The 25,017-nt window shown below is 51.6% G+C and overlaps 1 protein-coding gene across 2 annotated transcripts in view; it reads left to right on the top strand.

Moving 5' to 3' along the window:
- The first annotated feature begins 1,792 nt into the window (after positions 1–1,792).
- Positions 1,793–25,017, top strand: part of MVB12B (multivesicular body subunit 12B) — a 193,332-nt gene continuing 170,107 nt past the window's right edge. Inside the window, exons 1-2 of one of the 2 annotated variants that reach the window (XM_030293048.1) lie at positions 1,793–1,909; positions 15,230–15,352. In XM_030293048.1, the coding sequence (XP_030148908.1) occupies positions 1,835–1,909; positions 15,230–15,352 (198 nt within the window). In that variant the 5' untranslated portion in view covers positions 1,793–1,834. The remainder of the gene's footprint in view (positions 1,910–15,229; positions 15,353–25,017) is intronic. The other variant, XM_030293047.1, reaches the window with a different exon arrangement.

Consider the following 25,017-nt stretch of genomic DNA (forward strand, 5'->3'; position numbering starts at 1 on the left):
ATCTGAAGCAGGTTCCATGCTGACAGCAGAGAGCCCTATGCGGGGTTCGAACTCAAAAACTGTGAGCTTATGACCTGAGCTGAGGTTGGGGCTTAACTGAGCCACCCAGGCACCCCTGTTAAACATTTTAAATAACATCTAAACACTTCTGAGCAGAATTGCCCTAAAAAAGGGCTCGTCTGTGTAAAACAGAGCAAAGTGGAGTGGTCCTGGCTGAACTTGGCCACCAGCTGAGGCTATTTCCTCGCGGTCACTGGGGAGGCTGACAGGAAGCCTGGCCTGGCCCCCTGCCCCCAAGTGACTGCCCACCGCACAGAGAACAGCTAAGTGCTGACGGCTTTAGTGGTCAGTCCAGAACGTGGGGCTCGAACTCACAAACTGCGAGATCATGACCTGAGGGGAAGCCAGACGCTTAACTGACAGAACCACCCAGGCGCCCCTCTGTGTAAATTTAAATAACGGAGGGATTGTCTGACCCTTAATGGTTTGAAAGAACTTGTCCGTAAAACCATCTGAACCGGTGGCATTTCTGAGACAGACGCTTGGAATGCACACACTTGCCTGGCTTCCCCACAAGACATTTTCCTCGACAGCCAATTCTGCTTAGAAAAACCTAGGATGTGTGAAAATTAGACTTGATGTATTAGCAAATTGATGCCAATCACTCTTTGCATGGTCCTCAGCTCTAAAGGCTCCAGCCTTCTGACCACAGTTCTTTCAAATGGCAGGCCAGCCTCTGCCTGGGAATGCCTTGCTGGGGCTCTGTGGGGCATTTTTGGTTAAGGAATTATGCAGAGCCTGCTCCTGTCTTTGGTAGCAGCCATTCTAGCTGAGAGTCAAGCTCTGGACTCCACTCCTCATGCAGTCTTATCCTCTGGCCTATACCTTTCCCCGAGTACTGTAGGGCATCACATCTGTAAACCTCTCCCTCTAGATACTTCCCTGAGGGCAGTCCCATGGCCCCTGTGGGTTGATCATTTGCCCAGCATAAAGGGGAGGCAGAGAATCGCTGGGAGATTGGGGTCATTATGAGAGAGAGGCCCGTTTTTAGTGGAGTCTGGGACCTGGCTAAGCTTGTATTGGGTCATTTGGGAGAGTGGGGGGGTCCCCTGAACTGGAGTGAGCGGAGCTGAAGGAATGGCCTGCAGTTCACGAAAATCTAGGAGGGCTGGGTGTCCCTGCTAGAGGACAACGTGTGTGTGTGTGTGTGTGTGTGTGTGTGTGTGTGGTGTTCATCTAAGGCGCCAAGAGGCCTGGGGGCGTCCAGGGTTCTAAGGCTGTGCTGAAGGACTGATACAGTGAGGCCTAGGAGAGCTGAGTGGGCTGCGGGGGCCCTGGAAGAGAACAGCTTGGCGGAGGGGATAACTAGGGCCCAGGCTCCAAGAGGCCTGGGGCTCCCGGGGCTCTGAGGCCGGGCTGGGGAGGGGGGGGGGTTACCCGCCGGCTGGGGGAGGCCGGGCCGGGGGGCTCGCGGGCTGGGCCGTGGGGGAGGCCCGGGGTAGGCGGGGTGCCGGCCGGGGCGGCGGCGGCGGCGGCGCGGGCTCCGGACGCGAGGGCTCCCGCTCCCTCCTCCCGCCCGAGCCAGCCTCGGGCGCCCGGCGCCTCCCCCGGAGCCAGCGCCAGAGCCGGGAGGCCCGGAGCCCGGCCCGCCGCCGCGGCCCGCCGAGGGAGCCGCCGCCGCCGTTGTCGCCGCCGCCGCCGCCGCCGCCGCCAGGCCGCGCCCCGCCCCTGCCGCCGCCGCCGCCGCCGCTCCCCGGTGAGGCTCGCGCTCGAGCTGCGGCGCCGGCCCCGCCGCCTGGGCCCCGGGCCCGGCCCCTCCCGCGCCGCCCGGGCGATGAGAAGCTGCTTCTGCGTGAGACGGAGCCGGGACCCACCGCCGCCGCAGCCGCCGCCGCCCCAGCGGGGAACAGTTAAGTGAGGTCGGGCGGGCCGGGCGCCGCGGAGGCTCGGCGGAGCCGGCCCTGCTGCCCCGGCGGACGGGCGGGCGGGCGCGGGCCCCGGGCCGAGGGGCGGGCGGACGGGCGGAGCCGGGCCGCGCCGAGGCCTGCGGGCTCCGTGCCCGGCCCGCCGCGGGGACAGGCCCGGCGGCCTCTTCCCGGGCCCGCGCGCGCCGCGGCTTCCCGAACCCCGGCTCGGCCTTGCAGCGGACAGGCCGGGGGGAGCTCGGGGACCCGAGTGCCAGCAACGCCCCCAGGGCCGGGCAGGTGAGGGTCTCCGAGAGCCACCGCCGCCCAGGTGAGAGGTGAGGCGGCCCACCTGTGCCCAGGCCGCTGCGGCCACCTGCGCAGACCGGGGACATTGATTTCACTGGCCTGGCCTGGGGTCCGGCTCTCTGTGGTCACGTGGGTGCAGACCAACTTGCACCTGAGCCTTGAGCATCACCTGGGGTGCGGCCTCACCTGTGACCTGGGCACAGCAGAGAGGACACCCAAATGCCAGGGCACCTATCTAAAGGTGAGGCGCCCGGAGTGGGCACCCAAGACCCAGAGTACCCATCCTGGAAGTGTGATGGCTGTGTTGATGAGCACCCCACACCCCACAAGGACTCCAGCCTAAGTGAGACAGACTTAGGACGGGGGGACATCGGATCCCCAGTGACAGGCCCAAGTGAAGAGGGCAGACCTATGTGCATCTTTGTCCTCTTTGTTACCAACAGACAACTCTTCCTAAGTTATCAGCCTCTCTCACCGCTAAAGATGTGACTCGTCTTTCCCCTGCTTCTCAGCAGTCTCTTCAGCGAGGCGCAGAGGAAGGCCCCAGGAAGCAAAAGGCAAATGGCTGTTGCCCCTTGTCTGCTCCCCACCCCCACCCAAGAACAGACTTCTGCCACAAAAGCCACAACAGGCCAGTGACTCTTTAGGGGCCTTTGTCTCTGGTGGTTCCTTCTCAGTATAATCTCATTGTGCATTTCTCGACAGCTGGCTGCATCTCATCTCGTTTTAACAGGGGGAAAAAAACCAAGTCTTATCAGCTGCAGCAGAGAAGCTTTAGAAAAGTTAGGGGATAAGCTCTGCAGAAACCTAGGCAAACCGAAAAGCTCAGGGTCCTCAGAAGGTTAGTTACAGGGCACAGGTGACACCTTTCTAGCTCCCTGGAAATTGTGGCAGTGCTTTGAGATAACTGGGCCGTGCGGAGAATATTGAAATGGAGCCTCTGAGAGGTGGGGCCTCTGCTGGGACCTGGGCACCAAGACCCGTGTGAAGCAGTTGACATGTGAATTACTGGTTCATTTGAGTCCAGAATCATCTTCTTTAATCAGCATTTTAAAAAATTTGTTTAATTCATTTTTGAGAGAGACAGACAGAGTGCAATTGGGGGAGGGGCAGAGAGAGGGAGACACAGAATAGGAAGCAGGCTCCAGGCTCTGAACTGTCAGCACAGAGCCCACCATGGGGCTTGAACTCATGAACTATGGAGATCGTGACCTGGGCCAAAGTGAGGCGCTTAACTGACTGAGCCACCCAGGCGCCCCTCTAATCCGCATTTTTGATTCCTTCCTTCTAGCTCTTAGGCCACACTCCTGATTTATGCTGAAGGTATTTTCCCTGCCTGCCTCCATCCCGCTGGCAGGCTCTTCCCACTTCCAACTGGAACAGCGCACCATGGCCAAATGCAAGGGCTTTAGAATTAGACCTCAGCTTAATCCTTGGCTTTCCTACTTCCTGTGTGTTCTTGGGTAAACTAATGAACTTTTCTGAGCCTCAGTTTCCTCATCTGTAGAGCGAGGCTAATGATAATATGTATCTCACGGGATTATGGTGAGCAGTGAATGAAATATTGCAAGAGAAGCATTTAGCTCTGTGCCTGCCTCAGGGCAAGTGGTCGGTAAAGGTTAGTGGTTATTAGTAAGTGTTTGTTGGCTTATTAATCAGAAGAAGAGCTTTATTTATTTATTTTTTTCTTTAGAGTGCCTTTCTGTTTGTAGCTCTCCTTAGGGCAATCAGGAAGGGATGTTAGCGTAAGAAGAACACAGGGCTTGGATTTAGGGGTTTGGATTTGAATCTCAGTCTCCTTCCTGCAGTCCCGGTGACCCTAGGCAGGTCATGGAACCTCACAGAACCTTCCTGAATTCCAATGTCCTTCTATGTAGAAGTGGCTTAAGAATAAAACCTACCCCATAAGGCTGAATGAATTAATGTATGTGAATGCATGTGGCACTACAGAGGGTGTGGGGGAGTCCTCTCTAAATTTAGGTGGACTCCAAAGGCAGACCCTGGTTTTCTGGGTCCATCATTTAGACGATTTGGAGGTGGGAGGGGTTGTAAGAAAAAGAATGCAAGAATATCTTGCTTTTGTGCATTTCACGAAACCACACGGCCATGCGAACGCATTTCTGGGTCCCCTCTCAGGGCCTTGGAAGGGGTAAAGGGTGGGGGTGGCTGAAGGTTCATTGCTATCAGTTTCATGGCAGATCGGCTTCTGGGGGGCGTCAGAACCTAGAAGTCCTGGGCCCCTCCACCTTAGCAGGTTGGAAGGGTTCCACGCGTCCCGCCCGAAGAGCGACATCCTTGCCACACTGGAAAGTAATGATAGAGTTGGAGCCGAGCATGGGAAATGTCAAAGGTGCTATTATGATCATGAAGATAACAAATGACTACATGGCTGGATGTGGTGGGCTGAGAACACTGTATTTAGTTGGTTGCGGTTGAATGAGCAGAGTCTCCTTTGCTAGTTGGGTTGTGGGAGGGGAGGCCTGGGGTCCCTGAACGAGCTGCCTCTCCCAGGCTGTTCTCGCGCTCTCAGAGGCCCTCCCTGGCCAACATTTTCCTGGCCAACATTTTCTGGCCCCACTGGCTCCGGTTGGCCTTCTGCTTGCTGGGCTGCCCTTGGGAATTGTGGTTTCCCTGCATCGTCTGCGCTGTTTGCAATGAGGTTGCCTATGTCAGACCTCCTCTCCTCTGCTGCTTGAGAGGCAGAGCCGCTGCGGGGTGTACTTGACATTGCCTCCCTTGTTGGGGACACCCTGCGGGCACGTGTTTGGTTTACCTGACACACTTCGGGTGAGATGTGGAGCTTGCGCTGGTGCAAATGTGAGAGGCCCGTGGGCCTGGAGCCCCGGAGTCACATGCTCAAGCCTTGTAGCTCCTACCTCCCTGAGGACTGGGGGACCACCTTGTTGCGCTGTGGTTATAATCTTTCTTTATACATGAGCTCTTTCTATACACACACATGGACACAGACGTAGCTGTTGTTGTTTAAACAGGTACTGATCAGCAAAAGCAAAATACTCAGGAGAATATCCCTTGATCCTTTAGAACTACAGCAGAATAAATGAATTCTTGGTGTGCAAAATAACCCTAAGATGTTTATGAAAATGCAGATTCCAGGGCCTCACACCCAGACCTCCAATCGGAACATCTGGGGAAGGGGCCCTGGGATCTGTGTGTTGAGTAAGAAATGTGGGGTTGTGCTTCTGCTTCTGGAAACTTGAAAACCACAATTGTGGAGGCTTTTTTTCTTTTAAAGTATACAACGCACATAACATAAAATGAACCATCCTGATCGTTTTGAGGTGTGCAAATCAGTGGCACTAAGTACATTCACACTGTCATGCAGCTCATCTTTGGAACTTTTTCATCTTGCAAAACTGTGTACTCATTAAACAGCTTCGCTTTCCTCTTCCCCCAGTTTCTGGCAGCCACCATTCTCCTCTGTGTTTCTATGAATCTGACTAATCTAGGAACCTCATACACGTGGAATTATATAGTATTTGTCTTTCTAGACTGGCTCACCTCACTCAACACGATGTCTTCAAGGTTCATTCACGTTGCGGCATATGTCAGAATTTCTTTCCCTTTTAAGCTGAATACTATGCATTACGTGTATATACCGTGTTTTGCTTGTCCATTCATCTGTCTACGGATACCTGGGTTGCTTCTGCCTTTAGGCTCTTGTGAATAATGCCGTTGTGAACATGGATGTACAGAGATCTTTTCAAGACCTGTTTTCAATTCTTTTGGGTACATACCCAGATGTGGAATTGCCAGACTATACAGTAATTCTATTTTTTTTAAGTTTATTTATTTATTTTGAGAGGGAGAGAGAGAGAGAGAGAGAGAGAGAGCGAGCACAAGTGGGGATGGGGCAGAGAGAGAGAGAGAGAGAGAGAGAGAGAGAGAGAGAGAGAATCCCAAGCAGGCTCTGTACTGTCAGCACAGACCCCGACTCAGGGCTCAAACTCATGAACCGTGAGATCATGACCTGAGCCGAAGTCAGAAGCTTAACCAACTGAGCCACCCAGGCGCCCCTATTTTTAATTTTTTGAGGAATCACCCTACTGTTTCCCTTAGTGGCTACATTTCCATCCCCAGCAAACGGTGCACCAGGGTGCCAATTTCCCACGTCCTCGCCAACACTAATTTTTAGACTTTTGATAGTAACCATGCCAGTGGGTATGAGGTGATAGCTCGGTGTGACTGTGGTTTGCATTTCCCTAGTGATTAGTGATGTTGAACATCTTTTCATATGGTTGTTGGCCGTTTGTAGACCACTTTTGGAGAAAGGTCTATTCAAGTCCTTTGCCCGTTTTTTCCCATCAAATACTTAATTTTTGTTGTTGATAATTGTGAGAGTTCTGTATGGATTTGGATTTTCACTCCTCATCGGATATGTGATTCGGAGAAACTTGCTTCCATTCCATAGGCTGTCTTGTTCACTCTCTTGACTGTTTCTCTTGATGCAAGTTCTACAAGTTCCTTACACGACACAACCCTGTGAAGGAAATATTATCTGTCGTTCCAGTTCTGCTGGGGAGGAAACTTAGGCCCAGCTCAGCTAACGCACCTGCGGCCACACAGGTTTAAATTAGTGCCGGAGCTGGGATTCAAGTTCGGGTCCCTCTGACTCCAGAGCTTGCACCCTCTCCATCGCTCTGCTTCGCTTTTCATTCCCGCACCGACCTGATACTGTAAGGAGGCCCCGCGGTGGTCTGCAGGAACGGGGGCGTTGGTTTGAGGAGCATTGGGTTACAGGAGAGGAAATAGGAACAAAAGACTTTCGAATCTCTTCCTTCCTTCCTGAAGCCCTGCATCATTGCTTGGACCTTAGAAATTGCAGAGAAATGCCAACAGGCTTTTAACCGTTTTGTTTGTCTGTCTGTTTGTTTGTTTGTTTGTTGTTTAAGCACCTCAGAAGCTTGTTTCGGCCGTCCATCTGCTACCCACAGTCCCCCCAGTGGTCTGTTCACGCCGCTGCTGATTCCACGTCTCTTGCCCACAGTACCTTCACTGCCCTGCACCCTCTCTCTTTCCAGGAGGCCAGGTGGAGCGCAGGCTCTTCCCTCACATCTCCCTGACTCACCAGGCAGAAGGAAGTGGCCCCTCATTTGCAGTCTCTTTCTTTTGGGATGTTTCCTCTGGCGTGTGAGCTCCATGGGTGGTGGCCACGTCTGTTTCATCGCTGTACCACCCAGCACAGTGGCATTTCACCTGGCTGTGCATTATCCAGTCTTGGGCCCAGCCCAACCCAATTAAGTCAGAACCTGGGGGTTGGAAGGGGCAGCCGTGGTTTTTACAAACCCCTTAGGGGAGTCTTCTGGGAGACCAGCCTGGAGACACCCTGGCCCCTGCCAGGCTCTCATCCAGCCTGCTTGGGCTGGGTCACAATCACCTCTGGAGCTAGCTGCTGGGAGCTCTGCAGTCCCGCCTCCCTTCCTCTGCAGCCTGCCTGTCCCTGGAAGCGTGGTGTTTGTCCTGGGCTCACTGACGCCCAGCCTGGCGTTCTAATTGGAAGGGGCCCGCAGGTCTGCTCTTGCCGTTGCCCTTGCTGTTTTATGTGCCCACCTTAATTCAGCGAAACGTGGGCAGTTTGGGAGGATAGGAACTTGATTCATCCGTGCATCCACTCACCCACCCACTCACCCATAATCCATTTATTGAGCACCCACCGTGACATAACACCTTTGAGCAACTAATGTTCTGCTAGGGAAAGTGTACTAAACCTTCTGAGAGGCAAGGCTGTGTGTTTCTGTGTGTGCATACGTGTGTGTGTGCACACGTGTGTGCTGAGACCGTGTTCTTGGTGAGCATCGGCGTTCTCAGTGACAGCAGCTGTGTGTATGGGCAATCGAGGAAGGTTTGGGAAGAACGGGAGATGTGACCCAGGTTTTGAATGGTGGGGTGGGTGCCATAGGGGGAGAGCTGGGTGCTCTTGGCTGACTCTCTGGGGAGGGAGAGACCGAGGGACTCATTCCGAGGCTGTTCCTCATGGATAATTACCTTCGGGTTTTTTTCTGTTCATTCATTCGTCAAACATCTCATGAGTACCTGCTGTCTTGTACAAAGTTCAGATTGTGGACCAGCAGCTATTTGTCACCTGGAGCTTGTCAGAAATGCAGCTTCTCAGGCCCCATCCTACGCTTATTGGATCAATATCTCTGGGAGTGGGCTCCAAGAGTGTCTGTCTTAACCAACTCACCAGGTGACTCAGGCCAGAGTTTGAGAATCCCTGCTCCAGAATGTTGGATTTCCAACCGCCATCATTGCATACCCTCCCTCAGTGCTTAGCACAAAGGCTCCCCATAAATGTTTGTGGGCTTACTGCTGTGTGCCAGTGCTGCTGGGTACTGGGAATGTGAGAGATGCTTCAGGGGGAGGATGGCATGTTCAGCCAGGACATACGGTGATGACAGCCAGCAGGACACTAGACACCTACCACTGAGTCTCAGGAGAAAAGTCCGGGCGGTTGGAAGTATTTTGGAAGTCATCGGCGCACAGGGAGAATGATTAGATGACCAAATGTCTGAAAGTCAGAAAGGGGTTGGTAGTGATGGGACACGCCTGGTTGACCTGAAGCTGGGTGTTCTGATTCTGGCCCGAGAGCCCATTTGCTGGGTGTTGAGGTGACACATTGGCATTTTTACCCTAGACGCTGGCCATCAGGGTAAGGGTGTGCCTGACCTTATGTCCCTGAATAGCAAGAGAGCATTTCTCTTGGGTCCTCCTGGGATGGCTTCATCTGTAGAGCATCTGCCTTCTTTTTTTTTTTTTCAATGTTTATTTATTTTTGGGACAGAGAGAGACAGAGCATGAACGGGGGAGGGGCAGAGAGAGAGGGAGACACAGAATCGGAAACAGGCTCCAGGCTCCGAGCCATCAGCCCAGAGCCTGACGCGGGGCTCGAACTCCCGGACCGCTGTAGAGCATCTGCCTTCTGTTGGGGGTCCTCCCTCTTCCTTCTCTCCAGGGGACAATAGGGCACCAAAACTTTGATGGGAGTGGGCAGGGCTGACCCTCATTTGCAGTGTTTGTGGGCAGGTCGGAGTGGGGCTCACAGTATACTGGAGACTGCCCCCAGCACCAGGCTCCCTGGTTGTGCAGAGTTGGGCCTGTATGAGGCAGGGCTTTGGCCACAGCGGTGCTGGAGAACTTGATCCCGGATTTATTTTTGGAGCGAGAATTCCAGGATCTAACATTGCACTGTGTGAGCTGCAGCACCCTGAACCCCAGGCCCGCATCACATGGTTTGTAGAAAATCTGTTTGGTATACAAACGGTTAATATAAATGTAGGCATAGGTCCGATAGAATGGATACATGTATTCAGCAGACTCTTTTATTAGAAGTAACTGGGGCCTTTACTGGGGAAAAGGAAGTGCTCGCCATTGTTAGTTTCCCTGGCTGGGAAATTCTTTGCGATCTAGGAGAGCTTAGAAAAATATTTGCCTTAGTTTCCTAATATCTTAGCAGCCTTCCCGGCAGCTTGTGGCCTATTGCCACCTGACCATACTCAACAGTGTTTGTCACAGTGATTTGGCTTCTGACCAGGTAAGTGGTCCAGACCAGAGTGCAGGAGGCACAGGGATGCCATTCTGAGCTTCCACCGTGGACGCCTCTCAGCCTGTGCGCTGTCGTCCAGGAATAGTCCAAGAGCTGGCTGGCCATTGGCTTGGGTGCTGCATGGACCCAGGCCTCAGCCTGCCATCTCCTAAGGAGGTAGGTCTCTGCACCTTAGCTGCATGGAGACCACCCAGCTTGCGTGTTTGTGTGTGTTGTGGTGTGCATTGGTGAAGCCTGGCCATGGGCTCCCTCCCATGGGAATGGGGCCGTGTCCTTCTGCACCTGCTGAAGATTTGTTAGCAGCAAGATGCCAGTAATCGGGGCAACAAGAGGGCCTCGGTCCCTGTAGACCACTACTGCCACTGGGCAACAGGCAAAGAGCTGCCCGATGTGGGCACAGCAGCAGCTTGTATTGGGAGACAGCCCGTTCTCAGTCTCCACCCTGCTGTTGGTCAGGTTCCCACGGCAAGTGAAATATTTATCCACTTCTCTTCCCCAACCCCGCAAGCTGGTGGATGTGGGCAGACAGTTTATGTCTTTTGTGCCCTTGACTTTGGATTTCAAGCAAGCTGATGGCAAGTTCATCCTTCTGTAGGGATTTAATTAATCCACGGGTTTTGTCATTTCAATTACGGTAGGCCAGTTTAACCTGCCCCCCCCCCCCAATCCTTTGAAATTATTCTCCTCAAAAGTTGTGTGCAAGTCGCGCCTTCAGCCCTTGGCGGGCAGTGCTGGTGCTGCTTCTGAGCCAGCCTTCCTCACCGCGGCAGGGAGGCCGAGTTGGGGTTCCCGCTGCGCCTCCTTTGATGGCAGCGCCCCTTCCCCCCTGCGGTTATTGCCCCCCACCCCACCCCGCCTCTAGAAGGGCCTCGGCGGAGAGAGGTCTGAGCTCTGTTAGTTGGGTTTTGATTTCAGTACAGGAGTTGATAAAACGAGATAAACCCCAGGCTCGAAGGGCCGGGGAAATTAAACAGAGATGATATCAAAGTTCCCCTGAGTTTTCAACTGTGATACAGTAGCTTAGTTTTCTCCCAGACTGGGGCCGGGAGGCGCGCCTTTGATTCTGAAACAATATTCAGCATCAGTTAAGCCCAGCACTGCTGACTTTCAGGGATTAAGCACACTGTTGTAGTAATTCTTTGATCAGCTACAAGGGAGCAGTGTGCTGTGTGTATGAGAGGCTTTATAGTTAAAGTTCATTTCTCTGTGAACCTGGGATGATGGCATTGCCAGGGTGCTGCAGGGCTGGGCGCCGGGGCCTTCCCCAGGCACTGTTTGCAGCATTGCAGGCAGAAGCGGGAGGCGGATTTTCTCCTACCCACCCTTGTTGCATCGTATTCATCAGGCACGGCATGGAAAAAATCCTCCTGGATTTTCCTCCGGAAAACCCACCTCACTCTAACTGATCCCATGTAGCCCCCGTATGTACAGGCAACACACACACACACACACCCCACAACACATTTACACATATTCTTCTGTCTGGCGGGGAAATCCTCCTCTCGGGGTAGACACAGGAATAGCTGCCCAGAATAAAGCTCTGCAGCCCCTGGCCTTGGAAATGACGTAGTGGAGGCTGGCCACGCACTCGGGGTAAAGATTGGGATGGGGATTGGGGCCAAATGACCTGCAAGGTTAAATTGGGAGGACTAGCCAAGTCCAGTGTTGCCACTGCACTCTCCGTGTGCCCTCGTGCAGATGTGACTCCCGGGGGGCATCACGACCCGCATTCCTCACGTGGCGTTTACCGAGAACTGACTTAGTTTCAGGTTGGTTCAGTCTTAGGGCTCTGAGAAATCTCCACCTCTGTCGTCTTGTCATCTAAAACACTGGTCAACTTTTGGCTTTCCCCCTAGAGACCTTCCTTGCAGCCACAGCTGGGATGGTAGGAGTTTCCCCAAATTGCTCCCCCCACCTCCTCCCGGTTGGCCTCGCGACTTCCAGTTGGTAATGGAGCCCCTGTGTGCTGTCGATTGCGCTCGCACGGTGCTATACATCAACCTATTCCCTCCTGTGCAGTGCTCGGATCTCCCTCATTAGGCCTAAATTTACCTCCGTCCTACACAAACATGGCCTTAGCTCATTTTTATTGTTGTAAATTATTTATGAGGGAAGTGTTGAATCTTGAAACTGAGGTGTGAGGAAAATTAATCCCATGTTACTTTTATCTTTCTGTACTTTTCTCCCCCTTGCTTCACTTATTGGGCTATGGCTGGAGAAAGAAGAGCTTTGGCATTTTTAAAGATAATTAGTGTTGAAACTGCCTTCTCCATCTATCGGACGGGATGTTGGTCTCCCTCGGCACAGTGTCACGGAAAGCAGACCGGACCTGGGAAGGAGGACTAAGGGTCCTGTTTAGGTCTGCGAGCTGCCAGATGCCTGGCTTCTGACAGCCGTGGGCCTCAGTTTTGTCTTCTCTAAAATAGGGGCGATAAGACCCAGCCACCTCCCAGGTTTGGTGTGATCATCGGTGGAGAAGGAGCCTGAGAAAGCTTTTTGAGAAATGCAAAGCACCCTACGTATGCGGTAGCGGGGTGTCAGTGTGTTTGGTGTGCAGTTAGGGTTTTGAGATAGGGGTGGGTCTCTCTCTGCTGCGTAGCTGCTGAGGACGAAACCAGGGGGTTGTTGCAAGTAGGCCTTGGTATTTTACGTTTCAGACCCGCATTGCCTCTTGCCAGACAGGTTAATGTTGGTCTTAAACAGCCCGCTCCCCCCTCTCGGGCAGATCTGCTCCGCAGGCTTGCATTAATGGCCTCTTCTCCCCTCTCAGAGGCCTGGCCTGTGACCCTGGGCGGCCGAGTACTCGGCGGTGCCATCCCTTCTGGCTCGAGGCTCCACACAGCCCGGGAAACGTGGAGTGCCAGTTAATAAATGGCCTTTTGTTAGGAAGGTCAATTGAAGTGACGGTAGAGACGCTGTTAAAAGTAATTTGCAGTCAGAAAATATGTAATTCAGGGCAAGCTGCTTTGAGTGATTGCCTCTGCCATGGATATCTTGGGCGTTTCTCATTAAAAGCTTCCTTTGCCGGTGGTGGGGCTTCCTCCACCGCCGAGCCGGCCGCGGCCCCGCGCCGCGAGGAGTCATTTGTCTGTATTTCACAAAGGCTGCCTTGATCCCCGGGGTACAGCAACTGGGGGGAAAGGGAAGAAAGAGGCGTGCATCCGAGATGCTCTGTGCTCATGCTCTGCTGTCGCATCCTCCCGTCTGCAGGCCGGGCTGGGACCGTGCACGCATGGGCACGGGCCGCCGGCTCCTTTGTCTGCCTCAGCCGGAGGCAGCCCGCGGCCATCTTGGAACCTGCCGCTGGGCTGCCTCCCCGGTGCATTGTGGGAGCGGCGGGGCTCCCGAGGCGAGTTTCCCCACCGCCCTTGACGGAGGGCTTCGGGAAGGGAGCGGCCTTGTCGTGGGCGTCCGGGGCCGACGTCGTGACCCGGGGCCGGGACTCTATCAGCAAATAAAACCTTTCGTATTTATTCCCATGTTCGCCTCCTGTCTCTCTGTCTCTGCCTCGCTCTCTCTGTCTCTCATGGTAGAGGCGGTACTAGCTTAATAATAATAATTAATAATAATAATAATAATAATAATAAAAAAAAGAGACTTACCTCGGATGTTCTTTATTAAATTCACAGCATGGTATTGTAGCACTGGCAGAATTTGTACATTCTGCTAATGAGTTGTTAATTGCAAAGCGTTTTGGTAACCAACAGCAGGTACCCGTATTTTTCGAACTGCAGCAAGGTTATTTTCGTGCTACCATACTATGGGATTTTCCAAGGGAAGATACTTTTTTGATTAGTGTTTGCTTCAGATTGGGCTGGTACACTTATTTACCTCTACACCTTCTTTACTGGGGCATGCATATCTACTCATTCAGTAAGTATTTACTTCATGACTACTGTGTGCCAGAAGCACCAAGCCCTGTGCTTTATATAAACCTGGCTGGTAAATGAAATTTGAAAATAGAAAATGTGGCATGGTATGCTACCCCCTGCCCCGGGCTCTAGAAGCTTATTTTCAGTAGAATTAAGTAAAGCATAACTTAGTTTAGCTTTTGTCATAAACAGAAGTTGAGAGTGTGGCTGCTGCCAGGTGCTTCCTAGCGTTGATTGGAGACTTGGCTCGATTTCATTGGCAGGTCTGTTTTCCGGAACTTTTGTGGGCTTGGGGGGACACTGATCACTTGGGTGACTTGCATATAGCATTCTGATTGTTCCTATTTAAAAGGCTGCAGTCATTTTTAATGGCCTCCGCCTTTTCTGATTCTAGGCTGGGAACTAAGAGTATTTCTTCTCCCTGCCTGTTTGGTTTGCTTTAGAAGCAGTAACCAGCTTTGAGAGATCTGGTAGACCTACAACCAGTGGGACTTAATTGCTGCAGAAGGAGGTGGAATTTAACTTGCTCTTTTTCCCTGCTTGTCCTTTTAAAAGAACTAAAAGTCATTTACATAAGGTGTTACCTCTTTTATTTGCTTTCTGGTGCACTGCCTCTGGAGCTGCCCAGACCCAGTGCTCTCTATATCCTACTTGTCTCCTCTGGTCACATCAGGAGGCAGTCAGCAGCAGAATAATAATGCCATTTCCCCTCCCTGTCTCCCAAAGTGCCCGGCAAGAATTATGGTCATTGTTAGTGTTTAGCTTTGAGTAAGTGCCCACATGACCTGCAGGATTAAACACAACAGAGGCACCTGCCAGCCCTCCCAGGAACGGCACCTACCACGTTTCTAGCCAGTTATGCTGGACCTGTGTGCCCCAAGCCTGCCAGTCTCGTCTGCATTTTATTGAGTGCCTACTGTGTGCTAGGGACCCCTCTGGGCTCTTCATTTATATGACTCCCTTAGATCTCATGGCAGCTCTTTGACTGTCAGTACATTGACCTCTTGCTTGCTCAGAGTCATGAGCCAGTAAGCCTTGGAGCCTGGATGTGAATGTCATTCCTTTGCCTCCGTGCCCAGAACACTTTCTTCCATGTGTCTGGAAGCCTGCCTGCCCCACAGTCCACGCTCGGTTGTGGTAGAGGCTGTGGATTTGGAAGTCTGCACCTCCCCAAGGAGATAATGTACAGGAGAGAGGTGAACAATGCTGTTAGATTTAGCTGCGTCTGATTTATCCTCAGAGAAGCTACTGGCATCTGTTCAGAAATCAGGCAGCTTGTTGAGAGAGTCAAGAATGGTTTGCTTTTGGGTTGGAGTCAAAGTCACTTCAGGGAGGCCCTCCCTAACTCTGTTAGCCCAGAGTTCAAAGCCAACTTGAGAAGATCAGGGGTCAGAGATAACTTGAGTTCTTGATCTGAGGAAAGGGTCAGGTAAGGTCGGGGCTCCTATAGCTGGTTCAGGTAGACAGAGCTTCGCTCCGGATATTTGCCCCAAGATTCTGGCTCTAAGTGTTTGAGACTTTGTATCATTCACTTTAAATGGTCAGTTTGAATTTTGTGCTTTCTTTTTCCTTCTTGGAACCAGGACCAGTCCACCATGCCTGAAGTCAAAGACCTTTCAGAAGCTTTGCCAGAGACGTCGATGGATCCCATCACGGGAGTGGGAGTGGTGGCTTCTCGGAACCGAGCCCCAACAGGCTATGATGTAGTAAGTCAAGATCCACTGATTCAACCGATATTTGCCTCCTGTGTTCAAGCCCCTCTGAACCTTGTACATAAATGTGCTTCTTCCCTCTAGGAACTTAAACAGAGGGGGGAAAGCATCACCAGTGGGAAGTACGGGGAGTGTCCTAGTTTGGGAGTCCAAGAAGCTGAGTCCATCTGGGCTGTTTCCTGGCCTTGGCTAAATCAGTTGACTTCTGTGATGGTCAATTTCACCTTCTATAAAACTGAAGGGTTGGCCCTGTTGATTTCTAAAGTCACTGCTAGTTGTGACATTTCATGGAAAGGATCCAAGAGCCTAAAAGAGCCGTGGCGGTTGGCATCAGTGGTCCTGCATGTGTTGATGTCATCAGTGTATTGCCCTATGTTTGTATAGCTCTTTGCAGTTTGCAGAGCAGTTTCCTACCTGGGAACTCATTTGGCTGTCACGGTTCTCTGGAAGGCTCGGAGGATAAGTAGCTTTATCTTCCCTTTGCTGATTAAGAGAACCCAGGCTCTGATAAGTGGAGTGACAGAGCCCCAGTCCTTGGGAGTGGTGACTCAGGACCAGACCCCCTTCCGAGTCCAGTGCTCTGCCTGATTACACCACTACAGTTTAGCAGAGAACTTGCTGTGCTTTTCAGCAGGTGTCTGTGGTGGTGTTCAGTAGATGGCTGGAATTGGTTATTTTGTTGTTTCGTTACATACGTCTTGATTTGGCTCCAGCTTAAAAAGTGCTGAGTAACATGAGGAAGGTTTTGTTAACAGTGACTGTGGTCACATGTTCTGAGATTTTCAGGTGGCCTTATTTTTACTTTCCTCGTTTTGTTTAAGACAGTGTTTTATTCTTGTTTATTGGAAGCGTGCACCAAGAATACATACGAGTAGAAGATCATGGGTCTCCTCAGCCAGCACTGAAAACCTGCCGCCATGATTATATTAGCATCTGATGTCCCAGGGGTGGGAGGGCTACGACAGCAGGGCCCAGAAGAAGCCCTAAGGCATGCTTTCTCTGCCTTGACACTGTTGACATTTTGGGCCAGATAATCAGAGACTTCTGTGCTGTGGGACTGTCCCATGCCACGTATATAGGATGCTTAGCAGCACGCCTGGCCTCTACCTACTAGATGCCAGTAGCACCCCCCCACCCCCGCCCAGTTGTGACAGCCCAAACTGTGTCCAGACATTACTGGTGTCCCCGGGTGGAAGGGATAGAGGGGCAAAAGCAAGCGCTGCTGGGAACACCACAGTATGTATCGGGCCAGCCAGCGCTGGGTCCTGTGCAAGGCAGCAGCAGCCTGTTAAAATGCTCCCCATCACTTCCCCAACTGTTTGAAAGCTTATAAACATTTTAAAAGTGAAAGGGCGAGGGAATCTTTTCTGACAAAGATTTGAGTCTTACCTGCTGTCTGACTTCAAAGCACTGTTTGAATGTATAACTTACCATAAAATAGAATCATTAGATATGGCTCTGTGCCATAAAACTCTTGGGAAGCTAATAAAAATGTTCCTGATTTGAGAAGCCAAAGTGTCTTTTGATGAATTAGATATGAAGCAGCAAGTCATGAATCAGGGCAGGGGCTCAGCGCTCACGCTCTCTGGGAGGACTGGCTCGGGGGTCGCTCTCCTGGGAGGGCTCATGCGGGGGGCTCACCCCCAGGGCATGGGTCTCCGCGCCTTCTTGTTATTCTCCTCTGTTGATCTGTGTCTTTAACATTCGGCTTGTACCTTTGGGGTCATCTGGAAAGCTTGGCTGGTGGGTGGCGGATGGCCTTTGATAGTCTGGTTTTCTGAAAGTCTTGGGAAGTCTGACAGGAGCAGAATCTATCCCTATCATTTTCTCCTAACATCTAGCTCAGGGCAGAAGAGCGCAGTGTCAAATGAGTAAAATTAATAAGCACATTTCATGATTATGCCGTACCACGCATTATAGTAAAAGGTGAGCAGGGCAAGAGGCCCCTGAGGGTCAGCCTGGCAATTACCCAGCCTCCGCACGCGCAGATGGAGAGTGTCCGGGCTCCCTCTGAAAGCCCTTCCAGGGAGAGGGGTGGGAGTCCTCTCTTTGTGCTGACCACTGGATCGTCCTCAGGTAAGATCTGGTCCCCGAGAGGTCCGACCCCGAGTTCAAGGGGAATGGCGGGGAGGCCCGTTCCTTTTATCTAGAGTTTCACAGAAACTCAGCCTCCAAACCGAAATATAAGGCGTTTTATGGTGGCGGGTTCAGAGTTGCTTAGACCCAACGTCAGTGGCCGAGGAAGCCCTGCTGTAGATTTGTGGCGAGACCCCTCTCTGCCGGTCACATCTGCTGTAGGATTAGTCCCTCCAGTGCACAGAGTACGTTAAGTGCCGTGACCACGAAGCCCTGAGAGTTTGGCACCGATGGGCTGCTGGCCCTGGGTAGCACGGCCGCTTTAAAGTGAGCACAGGCCTCGTGGCTTGCTTGAAGTAAAAGATGCCGCCTGTGTGTTTATAAAAATTTGATTTTGTAGCTTCTCTTTCCTCCAGGGCAGGGGAAGCTTCTTAGGCTAAGGGGCTGGGGATAATTTGTGAAGCTTCTCAGTTTATTGTCCCTATTTCTGCAGCCCTCTGTGAGATCGCCTGCCCCCCTGCCCTTTCTGTCCCACTGCCGCACTCTCAGATCTTAGAGCAACTGGTGCGGATGTTCCCTGGCGTCACAGGGCGGGCGGGTTGCACGTGTGACGCCACGGCATCTGCGTCCCGACTCTGTTGTCGGTGCCTGGCATTTGCTGAAGGTAGCACATGCTGTTGTATCATCTTTGGGTGGTCAGTTTTCCGTGACTCGGGATGCCAGAGACGCACTTCGTGCTAAAACTCTCCTGTGCAGAATTAACCTCTGATTTCCAAGTCAATCTGGGATGTAGCAATCTGAGGGCATCAGGCTGGCCGTAGCTGATGACCACTGTGGGTGTATTTCTCATGTATTTCCGCTGAAATACGTCCTAATACGTCCTACCTTTTATTTACATTCTTCGGCCTTTCTAAACGAGTGTTTACAAATCGGAGACTAATGCCTCAACACCGTATTTATGGGGCGACTCTTTCCAAAACGGAAATAGCTTCCTTTGACAATACGCTTTCAGGTAATATACTTTCATATGATAACATACTGCTTTGGCAAAAACTAACGAAACGAAAAGTCAACAATACAGACAAAGAATAATCAAACACTCTAGAGTGTTTTAATTAATTTATTTTAATTTCTTTGAGAGAGAGCAAGCGAGCAAGAGGGACAGAGGGAGAGAGAGAGGGAGAGAGATCGAGAGAGAGAGAGAGAGATCGAGAGAGAGAGAGAGAGAGAGAGAGAGAGAATCTTAAGCAAGCTCCACGCTTAGCGCAGAGCCCAACGTGGAGCTCGATCCCACGACCCTGGGATCCTGACCTGAGCCGAAATCAAGAGTTGGACGCTCAACCGACTGAGCTACTCAGGCGCCCCTGGAGTGTTTTAATTTAAATTGTTTATTTATCCAGCCTGTTTTGTGAGTAAATACTATGTGCCGGCTAGGAACTGGGTATATGCTGATGCATGAAAACATCCAGTGTTCCTACCTTCACAAAACTTACAGTCCAGAGGGAGAGGAAGACAATCAAATGACCACACAAATAAATGTAAAATAAAATTGTGCTAAGTGCTTGGCAGGGAAGTCCTAACAGACTGTTTTATTGATCAGATCTAGCTTTCCGGATCAGTCTACCTTTCTTGCTAAATTCCAGGTTATGACAGCATGAACCTGCTTCAGCTTCTAGAAATCCCTCCTTTTCTTCTCTACTCTGAGACCTGTCTGCCCCCTAGCTTTTTCTGAGACCCTCCCAGGGCGCCACCTCAGTTGTGCTTGGGGTTCTTAGCTCTGGCTCTCTCCCCTGCCTCTGCACTGTGCCATTTTTCCTGGTGACACCTGTGAGGTTGCCCTTGGCTGGGTACATACAGCTCCTTGCTAACCTGTCAGTGAGTGACTGCTCCCACCTGCTGCCTGAGTCGGGTCGGACAGTGTGCCTTGTCCTCTACCAGAGTCACTTTTTTTTTTTCAGTTTATTTATTTATTTTGAGAGAGAGCAAGAGGGGCAGAGAGAGAGAGAGAGAGAGAGAGAGAGAGAGAGAGAGAATTCCGAGCAGGTTCTACACTGTGAGTGCAGAGCCAAAACTGGGACTCGATCTCATGAACCATGAGATCATGACCCGAGCCAAAACCAAGAGTCAGACGCTTAATGGACTCAGCCACCCAGGTGCCCCCAGAGTCACTTTTAATGAGACTTACCTGGAACTTTAGGGGGAAGGAGAGTGAGAGAGTAAAATTCAGAGAATACGGACGCCTGCTACTGAGGCGCAGTGTCCTTTGACCCCTACTTGCCCAGACTCTTCTTTTATTCAGCCCACCTCCCAGCAGCCTTTAGGGTTGAGTCCCAGCCTCGGAGAGAGTAGGAGATATTTTTCTTTTTCCTCACGGCAATCTAACACCGCCTCCATTCTCTTCCTGAAAATCCTCACCCTACACACAAGAGTCTTTGTGGCACAGTGACCCCAAAGTGACAGATTATCCCCTAGCTCAGTGAGTATTTTCAGATGTCCAGGTGGAGGATTCTCAAGATTTTGTGCGTCTCAATCCTCTGGAGGACCCCACGCCCCAGATTCCGCTGCAGTAGGTCCGGGCAGGGCCTGAGAATTTCATGTTGACCAATTCCCAGGTGACGTAGATACTGCTGGTCCAGGGGCCACACTTTGAGAACCGCTGATCTAAATCAAATCATTCTTTTTATTATTTTTTTTATTTGAGAGAGAGAGAGAGAGAGAGAGAGAGAGAAGGAGGGGCAGAGAGAGAGGGAGACACAGAATCCGAAGCAGGCTCCAGGCTCCGAGCCGTCAGCCCAGAGCCCACGGACTGTGAGATCATGACCTGAGCCGAAGTCGGCCACTTAACCAACTGAGCCACCCAGGTGCCCCTAAATCAAGTCATTCTTAAACAGTCTCCGCATGTGGCCACCACACATCTACCTCAGGGAGGGCTGTGCTAACTTTTTCTGTTGTTTTTCAGCCTCTCCTGATTTAGAGTTCTGGAAGTCTCTGGGGATGTGTGTGTATGTGGGTTTTTTTTTTTTTTTTTTTGAAATATATTTTAAAAATATAAAATGGTACTACTGATATTTTCCCAGCTTCTAAAAAAATAGTATATTGTGGGCATAGATAGCTCTCTATCAGTCCATGTAGGTATATCTCATCTTTTTTTTTATCTTTTTTTTATCTCATCTTTTTAATGATGAATATTGTATTGTCTGACTATGCCAACATTTAGCTAATCCCACGTTGAAGGGCACTTAGTTTGTTTCCCTTTTTTTTTTTTTAATTTTTTTTAACGTTTTTTTTAATTTATTTTTGAGACCGAGAGAGACAGAGCATGAACGGGGGAGGGGCAGAGAGAGGGGGAGACACAGAATGGAAGCAGGCTCCAGGCTCTGAGCCATCAGCCCAGAGCCCGACGCGGGGCTCGAACTCACGTACCGCGAGATCGTGACCTGAGCTGAAGTCGGACGCTCAACCGACTGAGCCACCCAGGCGCCCCTCCCATTTTTGTTTGTAATACGCTAAACAAAATCCTTGTATATGTATCTTGCTGTGACTGTCCTATTAGCTCCCTAGAATAATTCCATAGGTTGGAATTACTGGGTCAGGATATTCACATTTTAATTTGATTAACATTACTGATTGCCTTCCAGAAAGGCTGTGACATTCTGTCAGTTTCTATTCTCATTAAGGTGAATGTGAATAAAATGAATCTGGGGGGGTGAGGGTGCAGGGGAATGAAAGGACTGAGTCTCCCCCTCCCCCAGGCTCTGTGCCCAACTTCCGGTGGTGCTGGCACACCGCCAGGAGGGAGGGCCTCGTGATTCTATGACACTTGTCGCAGTGCTACCTGTGGATCTTCTCCCCAAGGGGTCTGTCATCCCTGAGAAACAGATTCTGTGTAGGACAGAAATCCAGCTTTAATTTCACGTGATTTCAGCGTATCTTCCAGCCTCACGTCCTTCTAGTCACTTCTTTGGCCTCATCGAACCTCTCACTTCCTCGTGTTCGGAATAAGCAGAAACTTTATACCGTCGTACCTCTAAGTCTACTTTTCCCATAATTCCAGAATTCCTGTACCTCTCCCCCACCTTTCTGGGGTAGAATTTGACTTCTCCTTCAAAACCCCGTTTGAGTAGCTCCTTAGTGAAACTTCACCTGACATTACTCGTTCGTGTATTTATTCACGCATCGGTTTCACGAATATTGTCGATCACCTGCTGTCGTGTGAGGCCCTGGGAATCCGAGGTCTGGTGAAAGGTGAGAGGTGAGCCTGGGAGGGTGGATGAGGCCGGATCACAACACGAAAGAGCCAGCTGCTCTTCTGAGGGTGATGGGGGTCGTCAAAGGGCTTCAGGAGGAAGAGATTCTTAGATTCGTGTTTGCACAAGTTCACCTGGCGTGTGCAGCAAGGAGAATAATTGGAAGATGTAGGTACCAGGGTAAGGGGGGATGGATTTGGAGGCCGTGTGCTAGCGCGGGGTGAGAGACTGGTGGGCTAACCACAGCCGTGGAAACAGAAGACGTAGATGGATCTGAGGGACATGGGAACGTGGGACGTGGGCACCCAAAGACATATTCTTCCACAGAAAAAAATGGATTCGAGTGTGGGGAGGCGGGCGCAGAGGCGAGGAACGGAAGGGCCAAGATGACATGTGGCTGTCTTGCTGGGCAGCTGGTGGATGCTTATGCTGTCGCCGAAATGGGAACGTGGACGGCCGGTGGGGGGGGGATGCGGGTGGGGTGCGCGTGGAGCAAGGCGATGCCTCAGTTTGGGGCACGCTCAGTGTGACGTCCAGGTGGAGCTGTTGAGGGGCCCTCGGTCTGCAGGTCTAGACAGAGATCTGGGGGTTGTCGTCACATGGCGGAGACCATGGTGTGACTGAAGTGTTCCTGGGACATGGTCCTGTCGCATCAGGGTCCCTGTCCGAGGCCCCCCGGGGTATCGCTGAGTACTGGGTACGAAGGGGGCCCTGCAGAGGGGACTGGGGCTGAGCGTCCAGAGAAGTAGGTGGGAACTAGTAGGAAACTGAGGGGAAAATGAGTCTGTCTAGAAGAAGGGTAGCGTTCACAGTCGCCTAAAGGTTAAGGAAACTTCAGCTGAAAGGTTTCTGTTGGGTTAATGCCAAGGAAGCGGGGTAGACTCAGAAGCAAGACCGGAGTGGACCTGAAAAGCCCACCTGAAGTGGGAGGGGACCTTGAAGGCAGGGAGGGAGAGGGAGATGACAACGGGAGGGTGGCATGGGATCAGGAATCTTTTTTCCTTTGTTTACAGGCGGGAGCGTGTTTGAGCACGCCCGGTGGGGAGGAACCCGGGGAGAGGGGCTGTCTGAGGAAGCAGGGCCCACGAGGGGCAGAGGACTCGGCGTCCAGGGCCCCCCGGAGAAGAGCCAGGAAGCGATGCTTTTGCGTGGCTGCTGCTTCCTCCTGGCACCGTGAGCTGGGAAGCCAGCCTTGGTCACGGCCACCACCGGCGAGTGGGCCTCGCGGGCAGACACGGGCCGCTCGTGCCTTAAGCCTGCGCTTCCTCCGTCCCCTTTCTCTCAGCACAGCTGCTTACTTCTGAAACTAATTAGACGACAAAACCTTTCTTAAAAACTGCTGGACCTGAATAATTTATATATGCCCTAAATGTATGTGGGATTTTCTAAATAATTAGAAGTTTCGAATGCTTGAACTGTCAAACGTGAGTGGCGCTGGGGGGCCTAGGCGAGACCGGCTTCCCTCTGGGCCGGTGGGCTGTGTCGAGGGGGCACAGAGAGGGGTACGTTTAGAGTCCTATGCCCGCAAATGAGGTCCTACTTAGCACAGTGGTGAAAGAAAGAGGTAATCTGCTAGGTGCTGAAGCAGGTTCCAATAAGCTGGTCTTCTTACGTAGCGCCCAAGGAATTCTTAAAAAGTCACATGAGGGGCACCTGGGTGGCGCAGTCGGTTAAGCATCCGACTTCAGCCAGGTCACGATCTTGCGGTCCGTGAGTTCGAGCCCCGAGTCAGGCTCTGGGCTGATGACTCGGAGCCTGGAGCCTGTTTCCGATTCTGTGTCTCCCTCTCTCTCTGCCCCTCCCCCCGTTCATGCACTGTCTCTCTCTGTCCCAAAATAAATAAAAAACGTTGAAAAAAAAAATTAAAAAAAAAAAAAGTCACATGAAAAGCCTGTGAAGACGCTAACAATATCTTACTAGAAACCTATGGTGGGGGACCCTGGGTGGCTCAGTGGGTTGAACATCTGACTCTTGGTTTCGGCTCAGGTCATATTCTCACCATTACATGAGATTGAGCCCCGTGTCCGGCTCTGTGCTGAGAACGTGGAGCCTGCTTGGGATCCTCTCTATCCTTTTCCCTCTGCCCCTCCTCTCTCTCTCTCTCTCTCTCTCAAAATAAATAAACATTAAAAAAAAAGAAACATATGGGGGACATCACATGGGAAATGTGGGGTGTAGTCATATGTCTAGTCTGATCCCAGCTGACACACAGCCCTCCAGAAATCTGAGGTGCTACTTGTGACCGGAAAGCGGTCTCCTGACCAGAGCCCATGGCCTCGAGGAGCTGCCCCCACCTCCAAACTCTCTCTGCCTCCACAGAGCAAAAGCAGAAGCAAGGGGCAACAGCTTCTTCCTGCCGCCTCCGGTCCCCTCCCCACCGCTCTGCTGTCCAGAGCGGAAACCACTGCAGGCCGAGACCTGCCTCGCACACGGGTTTATTTTCAGAACCCGAGCTTGTTTTGAGAAAAAGCACCAGGTGTTCCTCCCTTTTGTTTTGTGAGAAAATACATTAAACGGAGAATTACTAAAAACACGGATAGTGGTTTTATGACCGGCCCCTGAGCCTTTGTTTCCTGTGGCTTGGATCAGCCAACTTCGTGCAACGCTGGCCTCCTCCCTGCTCGTTTGCCTGTGCCCTGCAGAGCCCTGCCTGGCCTCGGACATCCAGGAGGTGTGCGAGAAGCGTGCCTTGTCTGCTCTTAGCATGAGTCTGTCAGAAATAGTGGCTCGGTCTGTTAAGTGTCCGACTCCTGGTTTTGGCTCAGGTCATGATCTCATAGTTCATGAGTTCGAGCCTCACATCAGGCTCCACACTGACCGCACGAAGCCTGCTTGGGATTCCTTTCTCTCTCTCTGCCCCTCCCCAGCTCATATGCTCGCTGTCTCTCTCTCTGTTTCTCTCTCTCTCTCTCAAAAAAAAAAAAAAAAGAAAGGAAAAGAAAAGAAATAGTAGCTTGAATTGTCTACTTCTAGACTCCTGTCCCACCAACTCTGCATTTTGGTTCTGACGCAAAGACTTTCTTCTCATTAGTGACTTTCTCTGCAGCTGATTCTTCTAGACAACGGGGAGAACTTGACAGTGCGGCATTCTGGTGCCTCCTCTTGTTCGCTCACCTTCCTGTTCACCACTTAGAAGGGCTTCTGACAAAGAAACCCCAGTTAGCTGGGTTAAGGGAAAAGAGGGACCTGCTTTAATTTTCCTTTTTTTTTTTTTCAGTTCAGCTTTTTATTTGGAGATCACTGTAGATTCACATGCAGTTGTAATGAGTAATACGGAAAGATCCCGTTTTTACTCAAGTTCCCCTTATAGTAACATCTTGCAAATTCAAGTAGCAG

The sequence above is a fragment of the Lynx canadensis genome, chromosome D4 (assembly GCF_007474595.2).
Source record: "Lynx canadensis isolate LIC74 chromosome D4, mLynCan4.pri.v2, whole genome shotgun sequence".
In the NCBI taxonomy this organism is placed as follows: domain Eukaryota; kingdom Metazoa; phylum Chordata; class Mammalia; order Carnivora; family Felidae; genus Lynx; species Lynx canadensis.